Source organism: Ochotona princeps, chromosome 4, assembly GCF_030435755.1.
Source record: "Ochotona princeps isolate mOchPri1 chromosome 4, mOchPri1.hap1, whole genome shotgun sequence".
Taxonomy (NCBI): Eukaryota; Metazoa; Chordata; class Mammalia; order Lagomorpha; family Ochotonidae; genus Ochotona; species Ochotona princeps.
Genome location: NC_080835.1, coordinates 69,607,136 through 69,624,290, shown reverse-complemented (window position 1 = coordinate 69,624,290; position 17,155 = coordinate 69,607,136). Strand labels below are relative to the sequence as shown.

Here is a 17,155-nt window from a genome sequence, read left to right as displayed (position 1 = left end):
GAGTAGTACCCACCAGTGAGAGCTGGGACTTGGGGAGGGATGGGCCAAGCGAGGCTGCAGCACCCCAGAGCTGGGAGTGGGCCTCGCAGGGATTCTTCAGAGTCACCCCAACTAGGCTGCAGCACCCATCAGTGCATGTAAGAGTCAGAGTTGCAAGAAGGACTGGCCAGGCAGATGCATCCACCAGTACAGGTGTGGGCTGGTACAGGGGGCAAACTGAGCCTGGCCCTAGGGCAGCCAGCACACATGAGAACCAGGTCTGAGTATTCCCAGATAAGGGTTCCACAGTAGATGTCTATACTCAATCACCAACCTCAGAGAAAATCACATAGACATGTGGTCTGACCCCAGAGCACATGTTGCAGTTCTGGGCTGCCTTAGTTGCTGACTCCCATGCAAGCAGAGACCGAATACCCAGATATGGACAAAAGACAAGAGCTGGTTCATTTAAGCCAATGAAAGACGGTGAGTACCTCTTGAAAGGACGGAAAGAAGGGTAGAATGAGCAACACTCCAGGCTAGGCTTCACAGTAAGTACCTAGGTCTGTGGACACCTTGAGACACACTGTGGACATGGACAGCCACCAGGCCTCAGACAGCACTTCTTAACTCTGGCACAATAAAGCTGACAAGTTCAACGACAATCAAAACCACTCAGACAATAGCCTGAGAACCAACTTTCCCCATCAGGGTCTCTAAGGCAACATGAAATGACCACCTCTGGCACCCCTCACTGATAATAGTCGGACAGCACAGAACGGTGCATTTTCTTCCCACTCCCCTGTGGACACAGGAGGGAACACAGAAACATTTGCCTCACCCCACTTCCCCGCACTCCATCATCTCTGTCCTAAACAGAAGCTCATAACTAATATTAATGTAAAATTAAAAAAAAAAAACAATAACCAAGATTCAAAGAACGCTTCCATTTCCCTGTCTGCCATAATCTACCTGTTGGGTCTAACCAACATGCTATGGTTGTACAATATCAGATACAGCCCTGGGGCTCATTTAGCACAGCTGCAAACAGGCTGGCTTCACCAGCATAGCATGCTCCTACCTTGTGCAGCCACAGGGGCAGGTTCCCAGAGTTGCTCTGCAGGGAGTCCTTCTGCTGAACAGCAGCCCAGCAGTAAGAATCCACAAAGGCAGCCTGGCGCCAGGAGAAATTGCTGGGGGAGAAGCAGCTGATCTGTGTACCTAAGAAGCAAAAGAGATGGTGCCACATGAATGAAAGCACAGTGACTTGAACCCATCCTATGCCACCAAACTGCTTTATGGTTTTTTAAATGCCATCCAAGTCCCAGAGTACCAGAACAAGAAGTAGAGACTTCAATGAGGACAGAACTATATGCACACACACCGAGTTTATATTAAAACTTGAGTCCTATTGTTTCCTGGCCTACACTGGTCATGTCCAGGGCTTGCGTCCAATTGGGGAAAACTAGTGAAAGTAGGGGCAACAGTGGGTACAGCAAGCTGAGTGGCTATTGGTCGACATCCCATATGACCACCAGATCAAGTCCTGTCTGTTCTAATTCAGATCCAGCTTCCTGCTAATGCACCTGGGAGGGCAGGGGAAGATGGCCCTAATGCTTGGGCCCCCGCCACCCTTGTGGGAGACCCAGATGGAGTTCCAGTCTTCTTGCTTGGGCCTGGCCCAGACCTGGCTGTTGCAGCTGCTTGGGGAATGAGCAAGCAGATGAATAACTCTGCTTCTCCTACTCTGCTACTCTGCCTTTCAGATACATCAGTATTGTAAATAGATAAACAAATGAGAAGTGAAGACACCAGCAAAAGAAAAAGGGTGCAGGAACCCCAAGCAACACAGCATGGAAGGGATGACTGACGCTGGGGTAAGGACTGATGTAGGAGTGGGTTGTTCCATGGTGGGGGAAGGGGCCCTGGGGAAAAGACACAGGAAGCTGGACTGGAAAGGGGACTTCACAGAACAAAGCAGGAATTTTCAGCCTGGGGAGAGAAGGCGGAGGGAGGATTTGGTTGAAGATCACTGGAAGCAAACAGTAGTTTCCGGTCTCCAGGAATCAGGAGGAACCCAGGCCCCATCGCTGCCCAAGTGGGGACTCCTAAAAAGCAAATGCTCAAGACATGGATGCTCCCAGGGGGGTTGGGGAGATTGGGGTCTCCCTTAGGACTCTGCTGGGAAAGGACCCTGTCATTTGTTTTCCTCTGTAGCACCCTGTGAATACTGCTGTGATGTGGGTCAAAGTTCTTCCTGGAAGATTCTCTCAGCCTCTGACTCACAAGAGCTGAGCCAGTGACCTGGCTCTGAGGCCCGTGCACAAGGCCCAGCACACAGCCACACCCTCCCTTCTCACACACAGGCGAGGGCGGGTGTGGGCACTGAGCCGGCCCTGAACCCACTGACATCACATAGGGGGTGTGTGTCACTAGCCCAGGGACTCACTGCTTCCACATCCTACACTGCGTGGAGAGTGCTAAGACCCTAGCTCAGATATGAGTTGTATTTTAACTTAGCCACTCATACTTGGGTGACTCACAGCTGGCAAGTCACTTCCCTTGCAAAGCCACAAGAGCTCCAAAAACGGAGATGACATTAACATCCACATTGCCGGTTTGTTGCAGTGACAATACATAGAGAAAGTTACTGCAGCACTGCTTACAGTGCCTGGTTGCTTGGCAAGTATTACACTTTCCTGAGATATATGAGCAGTTTCTGGTATTGATGTAAAGACAGGAATGGCAAGTGTACCTCCCAGCCTGTCGGGAAATCTGGGACAGCTGAACTTTCCTAGCCCCTGGCATATAAAGGAGCACAAAGAGGATGTAGTGGTCTTTATATCATAGCAAGGGAGAGGACTGAGGGGAGAGAAGAGAGAAGTGGACAAGGCCTGAGCACAGCTCCTTCCTCAGCAGGTGCCCTGACGTTCACAGACATCAATCAAGAATCTTGTGGGGATGGTGTGGCAGAGTGGGTTAAGCTTCCACTTGGGACACTTGCATCCCATATTGAAACACTTGGTTGGAGTCCCAGCAACTCCATTTCCAATTCGGTTTCATGCTGTTGTGCCTGAGGGGCAGCAAATGATGTGCCAGTACTCGGGTTCCTGCAACCTACACGGGAAGCCTGAATGCAGTTCCCGGCTCCTGGCTTTGGCCTGGCCATGGGCATTTGGGAAATCAACTAGCAGCTGAAGATCTCTGTCCTACTCGGTCACTTTGCAGTTTAGAAAAGGAACACTCTGGAAGTACAGGATTACTTAAACAGAAAGAGTCCATGGAGACAAGCATCATGAAAAGTCACCAAACAACAAGTAGGGGTGATTCTTACCACCCAGCAGCAGCTGAAATAAGAGTAGGGATGGATAAGACATTTCAAGGTCTTTTCTCTCATCCTTAATGGGATTTGATTTCTTACATTTTATAAGAAACAGAGGAGAGGGCATTTGGCGGGGAGTTAAATGATGTTCGCTGACAATAAATGGAGCTACCTAGCCTTGATACCCAGCTCAGCAGTCAAGGATCCAACTCTTTGGGCTCCTGTCACTCGTGTAGAGAACAAGACTGTGCACAGATTTCAACTTCAGTTGTGATCCAACTTGGCATGCTGGGCATCTGGAAGTGAACCGGTGGTTAGGAGCTCTAGCTGGCTGCCTGTTTCTCCACCTTTCCAACAACAAACATAGTATTCAGGATGACCCAGAACCTCAGGGCTACCTCCACACTGTGCTGGCATCACCGTGACTCTGTCCTATGGCACCCCCTACCAAGGCTCACAAACAGCAGCAGGTACACAAGAGAGACAGGGCAGGCAGGCTGCAGGTTATAGATGAACAGTTTCTGGTAAGTTGATATTAAACTGCTAAAGGGAAACCTCTATCCAACAGTTACAAAAATGAACTCTGTCAGAATTCCACCTGTCTGGCCCAGAATCCTCCTAAGGTCAAGGCCTCATGGGGCATGTACTCAACATTGACTCACATTCTTTCTGTGGAAAAGATGCTTCAAATTCTGGCTTGGGATCTTAGGGATCCTCCCCAAAGCCATGGTACAAACTCTCAGTGCAGAGGTAAGTAAACACCTTACACCAATACTTTTGCCAAGAACAAAACTGAGGGAAGACTAAGGCAATGAGATCATGGGGAAGTTTTCTTCATCTGGAAAGGAAGGTCTGAAGGCAGGATAGTGGGTATCCAGTGCCCCCCTGGATAGCAATCAATCCTTTCCATTACAACCTCATACAACCTTCCTATCTTCTTTTCTCTGGGAGGAAATCAAAGCTCAGAGTAGTTCAAGAATCTCCTACCCATGCTAGTCAAGGGAAACACCAAAATTTGAATCTGAAATCCACGCATGGTCTCCTTGCACACTCCTCTCTGGAGTGCAGAGGTCCAGAGACTGGGCTTTTGGCATTATGAAGGAGGGTGTGGTCTGAGCAGGTGCTTTCTCTAAGAAGCCAGGAAGCAGACATCTTCCTGGGAATAGTTGAGGACAATCTAGGAAAAGAAACAGATTATGCCCCAGGTACAAAGTATTCCCAGGCCAGAATTGGGAGACAAAATCAAGGAAGTCAAGAGGCAGTCAGGCGAAGGTGCTGCCTCAGGAGTGAAGGGAAGGGGACAGCAGAGGGTGCAGAGACTGCAGCCCTGCATGGCTGCACAGGGTGACAGTGCAGCCTGGCTCGTGGCCACTGCGTCAGGGTGCCCAGCTGCAGCATGGGCCTGGGGAGCTTGGAACCAGTCATGTCCAGTCATTTGTTCCCCACCGTCTACCTCATTTACTCTTCAAATCAAATCAAGGAGGTAAACCCATTAAGTGTTCATGTATTTCCTAGTGGTCTTCCGGCCTCTTCCTACTCCACCAGTTTAACATTATTCATCTGAAAGCTTAATTCTGACCTTGACATCATTCACTGGTTTTCCACTGCCCAGGATACAAATCCAGTGCAACACAATGACCTTGGTGGTATGCAAAGGCCTGACACACTTCCAAATCTGCACCTTTTTTTACCCTATTCCCTGTGCTTAAAAGGCCTTCTCTCTCCAACTCTCACTAATCAGATGTTCCATCACACCATCTACCTCAATGGCCAACCTTTCCAACCCCAGCTCACAGGTCATCCCAGACATATAGCTTCCTCTCCACTGATCTCCCAGACTCACACATTATAGGCCCCAGGGCCATATAGAAATCATTTTTAACCACATCATGGAAACATCCAAATGTGCCTCATCTCCTCTAGTAAAATCTCAAGTCTTTGAAAAACCATCTGCACCCTCTATCAAGTAACTAACATCCGCAGGTGCTTCCAGATGTTAAAATACAAACATAGCGGCCAATGTTCTGGCGTATCAAGTAAAATCACTGTCCACAATGCCAGCATCCCATATCAGCACAAGTTCAAGTCCCAGCTGCTCCACTTTCAATCCAGCTCCCTTGCTAACATGCATGGGGAAGCAGAAGAAGACCCAATGTATCCACATTGAAGTCCCAGATGAAGCTCCAGTCTCTAGCATTTGTCTAGCCTGATCCTGGCCCTTGAGTGAACTACTGGATGGAAGCTCTCTAACTCTACCTTTCAGGTAAACTTTACAACTCTATGATGTCCTCTTTCTTTTTTTAAGTAGCAGTTGTTTGCTGAGGGGCTCTTCTTTATTAAAGATTTTTTAATTTTATTGTAGAGACAGATTTACAGAGAAAGACAGATCATCCATATGCTGGCTCACTCCCCAAATGGCTATGACGGCTTAAGCTGAGTTGATCTGAAGCCAGCAGCCAGAAACTTCCACCAGATCTTCCAAGGCCTTGGGCTATCCTCCACTGCTTTCCCAGATCACAAGCAGGAAGCAGGATGGGAAGTGAAGTAGCTAGGACATGAACTGGCACCCATATGGGATCCCAGCACATGAAGGAGGAGAATTAGCCACTTGAGCCATTGTGCTGCACCCATAAGATACCCTCTCAATCAGTGCTCAGGTACTGCCATTAAGACTACACCATAGCAGGCCCAGGGCACTAGCCTAGCTGCTAAACTCCTCACCCTGTACGTGAAGAATTCCATATGGACACTGGTTTTAGTCTCAGCAGCCCCCGCTTCCCATCCAGCTCCCTGCTTGTAGCCTGGGAAAGCAGTCAAGGACAGCCCACATCCTCCTGCATCCTCCTGGAAGACCCGGAAGAGGCTCCAGGCTCCTGGCTTCAGATCGGCGCAGCTCTGGCTGTAGCAGCCACTAGGGGAATAAACCAATGGATGGAAGATCTTCCTCTCTGTCTCTCCTCCTCTCTGTATATCTGCCTTTCCAATAAAAATAAAATAAATCTTAAAAAAAAAGATTGTACCAAAGGGCAATGGCATAGTGTAATGGCCTAGCAGCTAAACCCTCACCTTGCATGTGCCAGGATCCCAAACAGGCACTCTTTTGAATCCCAGTTGTGCCTCTTCTCTTCCAGTTCCCCGTTTGTGGTCCAGGAGGGCAGTGAAGAATGGTCCAAAGCCTTGGGAACTTGCACCCACTTGGGAGACCCAGAAGAAGCTCCTGGCTCCGTATCAGCTCAGCTCCAGTTGTTGCAGCCACTTGAGGGGATAACCCAGTAGATGGAAGATCTTTCTCACTGCCTCTCCTTCTCTTTGTAAATCTGACTTTCCAATAAAAATAACAAATCTTAAAAAAAAAAAAAAACAGATTGGATCATACAGTCCCTTCGTCAAGGAAACAGAACCTGTGAGAGCCTCCAGCCAGCACTGGCTGAACAAGTGCAAGATGGTTTCTGGTAAAGCCATTTGTGAGACACGCACTGTCCTTCACACCATGCAGGAAGCAAGGAACGCAATGAGGTCTACCATGAGATAGGACAATGACAAGCAATACTTCCTATTGGCCTCAGTGTGGACTTCACACAATGTATATACAGCCAAAGATGACAGAAGACCATGAGGGGCAACCTGCTCACTGCCGCACGCAAGACACCGCAGTAGCTGCTGCAGAATGGATCACACCACAGCTGTCTCCCTGCCCACAAACCCAGGGCCTGGGCAGGAGCCCTGGGTGCAGTTATACCTTCCTGAGGGGGAGCCCTGGACACCCTACTCTGGTCTAGACCAGTCTGTGGCTGCACCAGAAGGCAGCACACACAGCGGGAGCAACCAGATGTTTCCCACTGACAGCAGCACCACACTGGGTCAGCACGCCCTGCCTGCCCAATCTCACCCTCTGTTCCTGACTGTCCCTCTCTTCTTCCCCCATCCACTGTTCTGCATTAAGTTTTCTCTTTGTTCTTCTGTATCGTTAACACACAGGAGTGATGAGCCCAGCAGACAGAGTGCAGTCACAGGCCCGCACTCCCTCCCAGGAGTATGCCTTCCACGCTGCTCCTGCACCGAGGTGCTCCAGGGAGCAGTGGACTAACACAGGAATCATGCCTCCTGTGGAACTAAGGGGACCCGCCCAGCCCACAACCACCATAAACAAAGATTCCAAAAGAAAGAGCACTTAACCAGCTGGGAGAAGTAAAGAAAGACTTTGCAATGAAGCAATTCCAAGCTGCAGTCACTGCCACAAGGGAGAGGCTGGAGCAGAAGCACAGGGAAAGCGGCAACTCTGGCTGGGCACGCGCCCCTCACCTTCAAGCCGAGCAAAGCCAGGGGCTGAGACGGCCTGGCTCGTGGGCTGCAGAGCTGGGCCCTCACCCAGGCCCCCGTCTTTACCTTCCACATCCAAGGGACAAGAAGCACAAGGCACATATCATTGGGGAAACGGGATCAGAGATGAAGAGTGAAGGAGGCAGGAGAATTTTTTAAAGAGGAACAGGAAATCCTGGTACTGCTGTGCTACATGGCACAAAAAGAAAACCAAGAGTATATGAACAAACATCAATAATAATCCTTAGGGGGCTTGGCGGCGTGGCCTAGTGGCTAAGGTCCCCGCCTTGATCCCATATGGCCCCTGGTTCTAATCCCGGCGGCTCCACTTCCTCTCTATCTCTCCTCCTCTCAATATATCTGACTTTGTAATAAAAATAAAATAAAAAAAAAAATAATAATCCTTAGGATAAAATTGGAAATTTACAACATGTGTTCATGCTGCAAAACAAAAAACCAGTCCCATTTCACTTCAATGTAAACTACGCACGCATATCTTCTCTCTCACAAAGGGGACCCAGGCAGATCACAACACAAGCAACCTACAAAGCATCCAAACTTCAAAGCTCTATTTTTTTTTAATCTGAGAGACAGAAAAATAGATACCGAACCTAAGCATGGAGCCATCATCGCTGCCCGCCAGGGTGGGCGTGAGCAGGAGCCAGAGCCAGGACTTGAAACTCAGGCACCCAAGGTTTCCCAACTGGCAGCTTAACCACCAGGACACCACTATGCCACCCCATGGCTATCTTCTAAAGGTAACTAAAATCTCCAGTTCAAAGAGTATAATCATACAAAGAAAACCTGGAATGCATGGCACACAGAAACAGATAAAGATCACCTCTTAAAATAAACACAGTGAGCCACTTTGTGCTACAGGAGGTGAGGCCACCACCCACGATGCTGGTGTCCCAAATGAGCATCAGTTCCCGTCCCAGCTGCTGCAGTTCTGATCCTCTTCCCTTCCCTGGGGAAGCAGTGGAAGATGAGCCAAGCACCTGAGTCCCAACCACACGAGACCTAGATATAGTTCCAGGCTCCTGGCTTCAGACTGCTGCAGTCCTACCCATTGTGGTCTTTTGCAGAATGACCCAGCAGACAGATCTTGTGTGTTGTTGCATGTGTGTGTTTGTGCGTGTGTGTGTTTTCTGTCTCCCAAAACCCCTGTAACTCTGCCTTCCAAATAAATCTTACAACAAATAACTAAAAACGAATAGCAACAAGCACTCATAAGAATGAAACAGACCTGAACCAAATAGATGAATAAAAGCACTTTTGCCCTCCACACAACAAATCTGAATGAAATTGTGAGACACACCTGCACTGCCATGTTTTTGCATCACTATTCATAACAGCCAAGATAAGAAATCAACCAAAATGTCCAATGACAGACAGAAAATGTGCTATATGTAACACAATGGAATATTACTCATCCATTACAAGATGAAATTCTGTCATCTATAGCAACATAGCAGGAACTGAAAGATTCTACATGAAATAAGCAGGAACACGAATATTCCACGCTTTCATTCATTTGTGAAATTAAAACAACCTGACTTTTCAAGAGCAAACATTGGAACTCTGTGCCCCTTTGCCAGAATAGGCATAATCAAACTGAGTTCTAAAGAGACTCAAATATTTCACCATCCATCCTCTGGTGCCTGCAGCAATACACACAGCTCAGCATTTTAGGGTGAGTGGTCTTTCCTTAGGTCCCATCACAGTCAGCAACCCTCTCATGTTTGGACCGAGTAATACACATACCATTTCATGGACCGTCCAGGATGTGTGACCATGGGGCCCCGAAGGCAAAGGGAAGAAGCCACCAAGGCACTTGGGGGCTGACTTAATTCAATGAAGAATAATAGTGTCAATAAAATAGCCTGCCAAGTACAAGACCCGACATGGAAAAGAAGCTGCACCAATAGACGGTCACAAGGAAGTCCAGAATGGAGCAGGCTTACACGTGAAAGAACAGGCGAGGGAGCCCACTGGCAGTCTGAGGGGCGCCTCTCCTGCTGTGCTAAGCCCAGTCCTTACCAAACCACCTGGAAGGTCTAAACCACACAAAACAAGAACTTGCATAATATAATGTAACCAGAGCCTGACAGGTGTTTTCCAAGACTGGGAGATGAAGCTACGAAGAGGAAAAAGAACTCAACAGTACATTAAAGACACAAAGAAGTAATGAGTGTATTTCCTTATTAAAATTTTTCTTGGGCCTGTTGGCAATGGCTCAGTGGCTAGATCTTCATCTTGCATGCATCCCTTGTGGGTGCCAGTTCGTATCCTGGCTGCTCCACTTCCCATCCAGCTTCCTGCTGGTAGCCTGGGAAAGCAGCCAAGGATGACCCAAAGCCTTAGGACCCTGCACCCATGTGGGAGACCTGGAAGAAGCTCTTGGCTCATGGTTACGGATCAGCTCAGCCCTGGACATCGTGGCCACTTGGGGAGTGAAGCAAAAGATGGAAGATCTGTCTGTCTCTCTTTCTCTCTGTAAATCTGCCTTTCCAATAAAAATATATCTTCAAGAAAATTGTCATTTTAATTAAACCACAGAGGGTTTCATGGCACAGTGGGTTAAGCCTGGGCATGGGATGCCTGTATCCCCTCTCACACTGCCTCACTTGAGTCCCAGCGACTGCATGCTTACGATCCAGGTTCCTGCTGATGATGCAGGAAGTAGCAGATGATGACCCAAGTGATTGGGTCCCTGCCACCCACACGGGAGATCTGGATGGAATTCCATGCTCCCACCAGTTGCAGCTTCTTATGGTCATTTGGGGAATGAACCAACAGATGGAAGACACCTCTCCTCCTCTGTGTGTGTGCCTGTCAAATCTTTTTTAAAAATTTAATTCAACCATATGGAAAATTAGAACAGAATAGACATGAAGGTTTAAAACAATATTGACATTGTACTGTATTGACCTCATTTTTTTATTGTTTTACTTGGAAAATGTTCTCAGAGCTATAGAAAAGTTATGCGAGAATTACAACGGCCTGCCACATACCCAGCATTCACATTTAACCACTGCCAACACTACCACCCGCCCTCTCTCCATACAATACATTCTTTTGTTTCCTAAACCTTTTCAGAGTTAGTTAAGAGACATGACCCTTTATTCTAGCAGTGTGTATCCTTTCAAGAACAAGGATATTCTCATAAGCCAGTGCAATTGCCAACTGACACAGATGCACCCACTGACACAATCTATATTGAGATTTCTCAAACTATCCTCAGAGTCCCTTTTCCTTTCTCCAACCAGAAGCCAACTCAACACCACAAGCTGCATTTAGCTGTCACCTCTCCTTACACCCTTTTACAATAGTCCACAACCTTTCTGTCATTCACATCCCTAATGCATGACAAGTACAGGCTCTCCACTTGGTGCAATGCCCTTGATTTGCACTTGACAACCTGCCAAGCTCTTGTCCAAGGTCTGCACTGCAGCAGAACTCCCCTGCAGCTGCACCCTCAGGATACTCCCTGGAAACAGCAGGCAACCGGTGATGTCATCCGGAGCAGTCACTTGGTTAAAGTGCTGTCTGCCGGGTCTCTGCTGTCCAAGCGCCTCTTTCCCTGAGAAACAATGCTTAAGACTGTAAACTGCAAAATTAATGTGCCATATTCTCTCCAGTTTGCTTCATTCCATTTTCTTTTTTGTTCGCATCTAGCATTCTTAGGCTGGAAAAAAAGCCACACGTGAAGCAATAACAATCATGGATGACTTCCCTGCAAATATAGAACCATTTCTTCAAAGAAGAGACGGTATTTAACACTGTTATGTGCCAGGAATCTAATGCTCTTATTCAATCCAATCAAAGAAATCTAAGGGGGCCTGGTGTGGGGGCCTTTCACACTTATCCTCCGGCTGCAGTGTCAGCATCTGATATGGATGCTGGTTCATGTACCAGCTGCTCCGTTTCTGATCCAGCTCCTGGCTTATGACCTTGAAAAGCAGTGGAGGATGGTCTAAGTCCTTGGGCCCTTGCACCTACATGGAAGATCCACAGGAAGTTCCTGGCTCTTGGCTTCCGATCAACTCAGCTCCAGCCACTGAGGAAATTTGAGGAGTGAACCATCAGAAGGAATATGTCTCTCCTTCTTTCTGTAAATCTGCCTTTCAAATAAAACTAAATGAAATTTTTAAAAAATCTGAGAACCAGTCATTATTATTTTCATTTTACAGAGGAGGAAATAGAGGTTATATGGCTAAGGCTGGATCAAGTCGAAATTCAGTCTTGAGTATCTGGCTGTACTCTGCCCAACACTGTGACACTCTAGGAATGAGTGGCCATGGAGAAGAGGTGGAGCCACAGGACCAGGTAGAGTGGGGAAGACTAGGCGCTGGAGACAACAGGCCAGACAACACATAAGCAGCAGCAGAAAAAGGCCTGCATCAATCTCCCCAGCAACCTGAACCTGAACTACAGGCCCCAAGTTCATCAAAATGTCACTTACAACAAAGTTATGGCTGGTATGTGTGGATTCTACTCAAGCACCTTACACTACTTTGAGTAGCATCAGAAAAAAAACTGTTGGCAGGCTGAGGGACAGGAAACAGGGAATGCACCTAGTGGGGAAAGAGGCTGGATCCGTGGAAAGGAAGACTGGGATCAAATTAGCAACCTCATGAAAAAACGTCACCATGGGAATGTGCCATGTGAACACAATCCCAGATGGCTCGTGCTTTGATCACTGCAAGAGTGGTGGTGTTGGTTTTTGCATCGTTAAGGGGGCCCCAAGAAGAGCATGAATAAAGTGAAGCTGCGGGAAAAGTAGTAGGTGAGGCTGTTCAAGGTACGATTGAATGCCATGAACCAACTGGACAGATGCCTTTCAGACGGAGAGTTAGAATAAAATCACTGTTGAGGGGTCTTCACCAACACGGAAACCTACTGAATCAAACAATACACAAGAACTGTTAGATAACATGGGAGGGGGAAAATGAAGTAAACCTTCATGAAACAGGGGTTCTGGAAACTTATTCCTGAATGCTTTTAAAAAGATTGCTATATTTGATAGGTATTAAGTTTTCCCGATAGCAAGTTACCCTCTCTGTGCCTGACTTTCCTCATCTGTAAAACCTCATGGAATTCCCGCATGCTGGACAGGAAAGGTACACAGCACATACAGTAGGAATTCAGTAAGTGGCACAAGGATTTTTAGTTCTACACTTCAGGGACATGGATAGGGCTGGAGACATAACAACATGGCATGCCTTTGCCACAGTGCATAAATGGCTTACCAGTCTGTCTGTTCTCCCACAATTCTGGATCATATGCACCATGAAGGTGGGCCTTAGGTAACTTGGACAGTAAAGGGGCCACAGTGTGAAACTAAATCCAACTCTGCTAAGTCCTTTTACATCATCTCTCCTTCAAAGAGGCCTTTACAAAGCTAGCTTTTGTACTTCTTGCAACAAAGAGACCCTTCTGTGTAGGAGATGGCCTACATTCAGTTCAGAATCAAAGGCTAGTGACTTGGACAAAAGGGAAAAGAACTTAGGAAGACTATTACTGTTAACTGGTCACGAGATGTCTTTGCAAACACAAGGGCTTTCTTAATAGGCCACCATGAGGTTCATGTGACAGATGCAGACGATACAATGGCAAGCGCTCTTTTTTCGAGAAACTTCACAGTAGACTGCTTGATGACATGTGGTCCTTGTGCCAGCAGACAGCCAAGAACTCTCACCCTCGCAGGGGCTCCACTTGTCACACTTCTTTCTACATGGAGCATGGGAGCGCATTCTCCGTAAGCAGATCGGAGCTCAGCAGTACTGAGTGCACCAAAAAGTAGCCACTGGGCACCTGTTACATACTTGGTGTCGCAGGCAATGCATCACGGGAAAGCATGGTCCCTGCCCTGCCACTGCTTACAGTCCAGTGCAGGAAACCAGGAGTGTGAACCACCAAGGATACTTGACGGAAACATGGAACCGTAGCTGATGTCCAGACTCACAGGGAGGAGTGCAGGGCACCCAGGCTGAGGAAACAGCACAAGCAACCCCCTTGCACCTTTAGAGGAACAACCAGCCCATTCAGGACAGGGAACAGAGCTAGAGATCAGATCAACATGACTTCAGGAACACACACATACAAGGTCTACACTTGGTCCTACAGCAATGGCGTGGAGACTCAGCAGGACGGGGTGGGGTGTGTCCTCAGTGCTGGTGTCTGCACTCCTGTTCCTGATGAGGCCACAGTGTTGAGTCAGGGGTGAACATGACGGTGACTCTAAGAGTGCAGGTGCCCTGCCTGGCAGGAAGCTAGGAAGCCAGGGAGGGATGATCCCTTGGCAGCAGGGCCCGGCACCCAGCGCACACCAGCCGCTTCTCAGATGCCTCCAGTCTCATCCACACCCCATATTGCTCTTTGCTGTTCAGCAGTGTCACGAGAATGCTCATTTAGTCCTGAAAAGACTATGCTCTTTCTGTTTCACAGTTCACTTCAATGTGTGCAGCAGTTACTCTGCACACATTGTTTACTACAAACCAAGAGCAGAAAGGCTTAAGAGTGTGTGCAGAAAAGGAATGGAGCCTTATTAAGGAGAAGAATGTCATGACCATCGGCCACAGCAGGAGCTACCTCCTCCTAAGGACATCAAGGATGGAAGGACGGCAGGCACCACGGTCTCCTCCCGTCTCCCAGCACAGCCCCTAGAACCATGGCACAGGCCTGGGGCTGAGTGAGGGCTGGAGAGGTGAACCTCACTCCCGGCTCTGAGGTGGCTCACAGCCCAGCCAGGGCAGACTGCAGATGCTCAGCTGACAGCTCAGAGTCCACCAGCACTCACTGAGCACCTGTTCCCTGCCAGGCCTCCTTCCATGCATCACCTCATGCAATGGGTTCTGAGGATGAACAATCAAGGGCTCAACTGAGTAAGAACTTTCCTCTTTGGGAGTCACCTTCCCACAGGGGACTAGCTGTGTTTTTCCAAAATGGTAAGAATGCTTATACTAGGTCTTCAAATGTGGAAGTATTATAAGCATTTATTAGAAAGGGACATTGTTATATAGCAGGTTAACTCACCACCTGTAATGCCATCATCCCATATGAGTATCAGTTCAAGTTCCTTCTACTTCATTTGAGATTGAGCCCCTTGCTAACAGCCTGGGAAAGCACCAGAAGAAGGTATCAGAAAGTGCCTGGGCTATACACTCATGTAGGAAATGGCAGATCTAGATAAAGCACTCTGTGATGGCAAGGGCCCAGAATCGATCCTGGAAAGTCCCAGGGAAAATGGGAAGCTACAAGCGAAGACGCCAAGACACCCTGTCCACGTAAGAACGGCACACTTGGAGTAGGCAGGGAGGTGCAGCTGGGGAAGCCACCACCAGGGAGACCCACCTCCTGTATCAGATTCCCTGCTCCCATACTTTGGATCCAGCTTCCTGATAATGTACCTTGGAAGCAGCAGATGAAGGCCCAAGTACTCGGGGTCCTGCCATCCACATCAGAGATTGGGAAGGAGCTGAGCTCCTGGCTTCCAGCTTTGGATCACTCTAGCTCTGGCTGTTGCAGACACTTGGCTCCAACCCTGTGACTTGGAATCCATGCTGGAGTCTGACCATCGCACTGGTCCTCAGTGTGCAGCCCAGCATCCTTGGAACCAGACATTTTACAAGTGGTGGTTCCTGGTATTGACTGTCTCCATAATAACCTCACACTGTGATTTGCATCTTAAGTTTCATTCTTTTACAAGTGTACAGAGTTTTCCAAAGCTACTGAAGTGACAAATCAGAACATAAAGAGGAGCAGCTGAGGTGTGCATTGTTGTGCAGTGGTTAAGTCATCACCTGGGAGACCTACATCCCTACGTCTGTCTGTCTCTCTCTTTTTCTTTCTCTTCCTCGAATGCATATACAGGTTTGGGTAGGAAATTAGAAAAAGAAAAACAAAATCAGAAGGAGCCAAATCAGGGCCGTAAGGTGGAAACCTAAGCACTTCTCTCAAAATGCGCACAGAATTGCCCTCTTCCGCTGGGAGAAAGGAGCAGGAGCTCTGGAGGCAACTCCAGCAATCCTGCTCCAGTGTTTCTCTGCTGAAGTTTCGGCTAACTTCCTCAAAACTCTCTAAACAAGCAGGTCGGCTGTCATTGTTTGGCCCTGCAGAAAGTCAACAAGCAAAATGGCTCAAACATCCCCCCAAAACCTGCTGCCGTGACCTTTGCTCTTGCCCAGGCTTCTGCTTCCATTGCTCCACAGCACCCATGCCTGACCACGGCTCTGACTGTGCATTGGCTTCAGGACTACCCAGGTAAGGCTTTGTCTTTAACGCTGCCCAGTCACTTGTTAAAGATGGGATCCACTTGTAAGCTGCTGTTTTGGGGGAGGGGGGCACTGTCCAAATAACATTTGAAAAATGTCAATGATTTCATCATTTTAGACCCAAAGTTTCATCAGAACAGGATGTTCATTCCTGTTTCAGTTTTAGAATCCATGTTACTGACAGGGGCCATTTCCCAACTGACACCTTACTCTTCTCTAACTTCAAACTAGTTTCTAGTCAGACACATTTTAATAAGTTAGTACAACTTTATTTTGTTGCAAAAGAAATGAAAATCCATGCATGGCTTCTTCTTCTTATAAAGTCATCCATCAATTTTTAAAGGATTTACTAAGCAAGTAAATTTATGCCTAAATAGATCAAAATTAAACTGCACACGGAATCAGTAATACAGACCCTCCCATCAAAGAAAAGCCCAGGACTGGGGCTGGTGCAATAGCTCAATTGACTAGTCCTCCACCTTACAGTGCTGACATCCTATACATGCATGGGTTCATGTGCCGGCTGCTCCACTTCAGTCCATCTCCCTGTTTGTTTCCTGGGAAGGTAGTAGAGGATGGTCAAAGCCCTGGGACCCTGTGCCAACATGGGGGACCAAGGGGAGGCCCCCAGCTTCGGATGGGCTGAGCTCCACCTGCAGCTGTCATTTGCAGAATGAACTACTGCAGTGAAGATCTATCTCTTCTCTCTGTAAATCTGACCTTCTGAAAAAAGATAAATTTTACACAGCCCCCCTTAAAAGCTGAAGATCAGATGGCTTCACTGCTGAATTATTTCTCTTTTAAAAAATTATTTAATTTTCTTAGGAAGATTTACAGAGAGAAAGAGTTAGAGAATGATCTTCGTCAGTTGGTTCACTCCCCAAGTGGCCACAACAACCAGAGCTGAGCTGATCTGAAGTCAGAGCCAGGAGCTTCTACCCGGTCTCCCAAATGGATGCAAGGTCCCAAGGCTTTGGGCCATCCTCAACTGTTTTCCCAGGCCACAAGCAGGGACCTGCATGGAAAGCAGACCAGCCAGGACATGAACTGGTGCTTATATGGGATCCCAGCGCATGCAAGGCAAGGATTTAGCCATTGGGCCATCACATCAGGCCCTCACTGCTAAATTCTATCAAATATTTCAGGAAGAACTTAACCCAATCCTCTACAAACTTTTCCAAACAATAGAAAGAAGGCAATCCTTCCAAATTCCATGAAGCCAACATCACATTAATACCCAAACCAGATAGACATACAA

At 47.8% G+C, this 17,155-nt stretch overlaps 1 protein-coding gene across 1 annotated transcript in view; it reads right to left on the bottom strand.

The window, feature by feature from the left end:
• PANX1 (pannexin 1) overlaps positions 1 to 17,155 on the bottom strand; it is a 45,451-nt gene that overhangs the window by 16,765 nt on the left and 11,531 nt on the right. Inside the window, exon 2 of the mRNA XM_058663735.1 lies at positions 1,061 to 1,200. Within this exon, the coding sequence (XP_058519718.1) occupies positions 1,061 to 1,200 (140 nt within the window). The remainder of the gene's footprint in view (positions 1 to 1,060; positions 1,201 to 17,155) is intronic.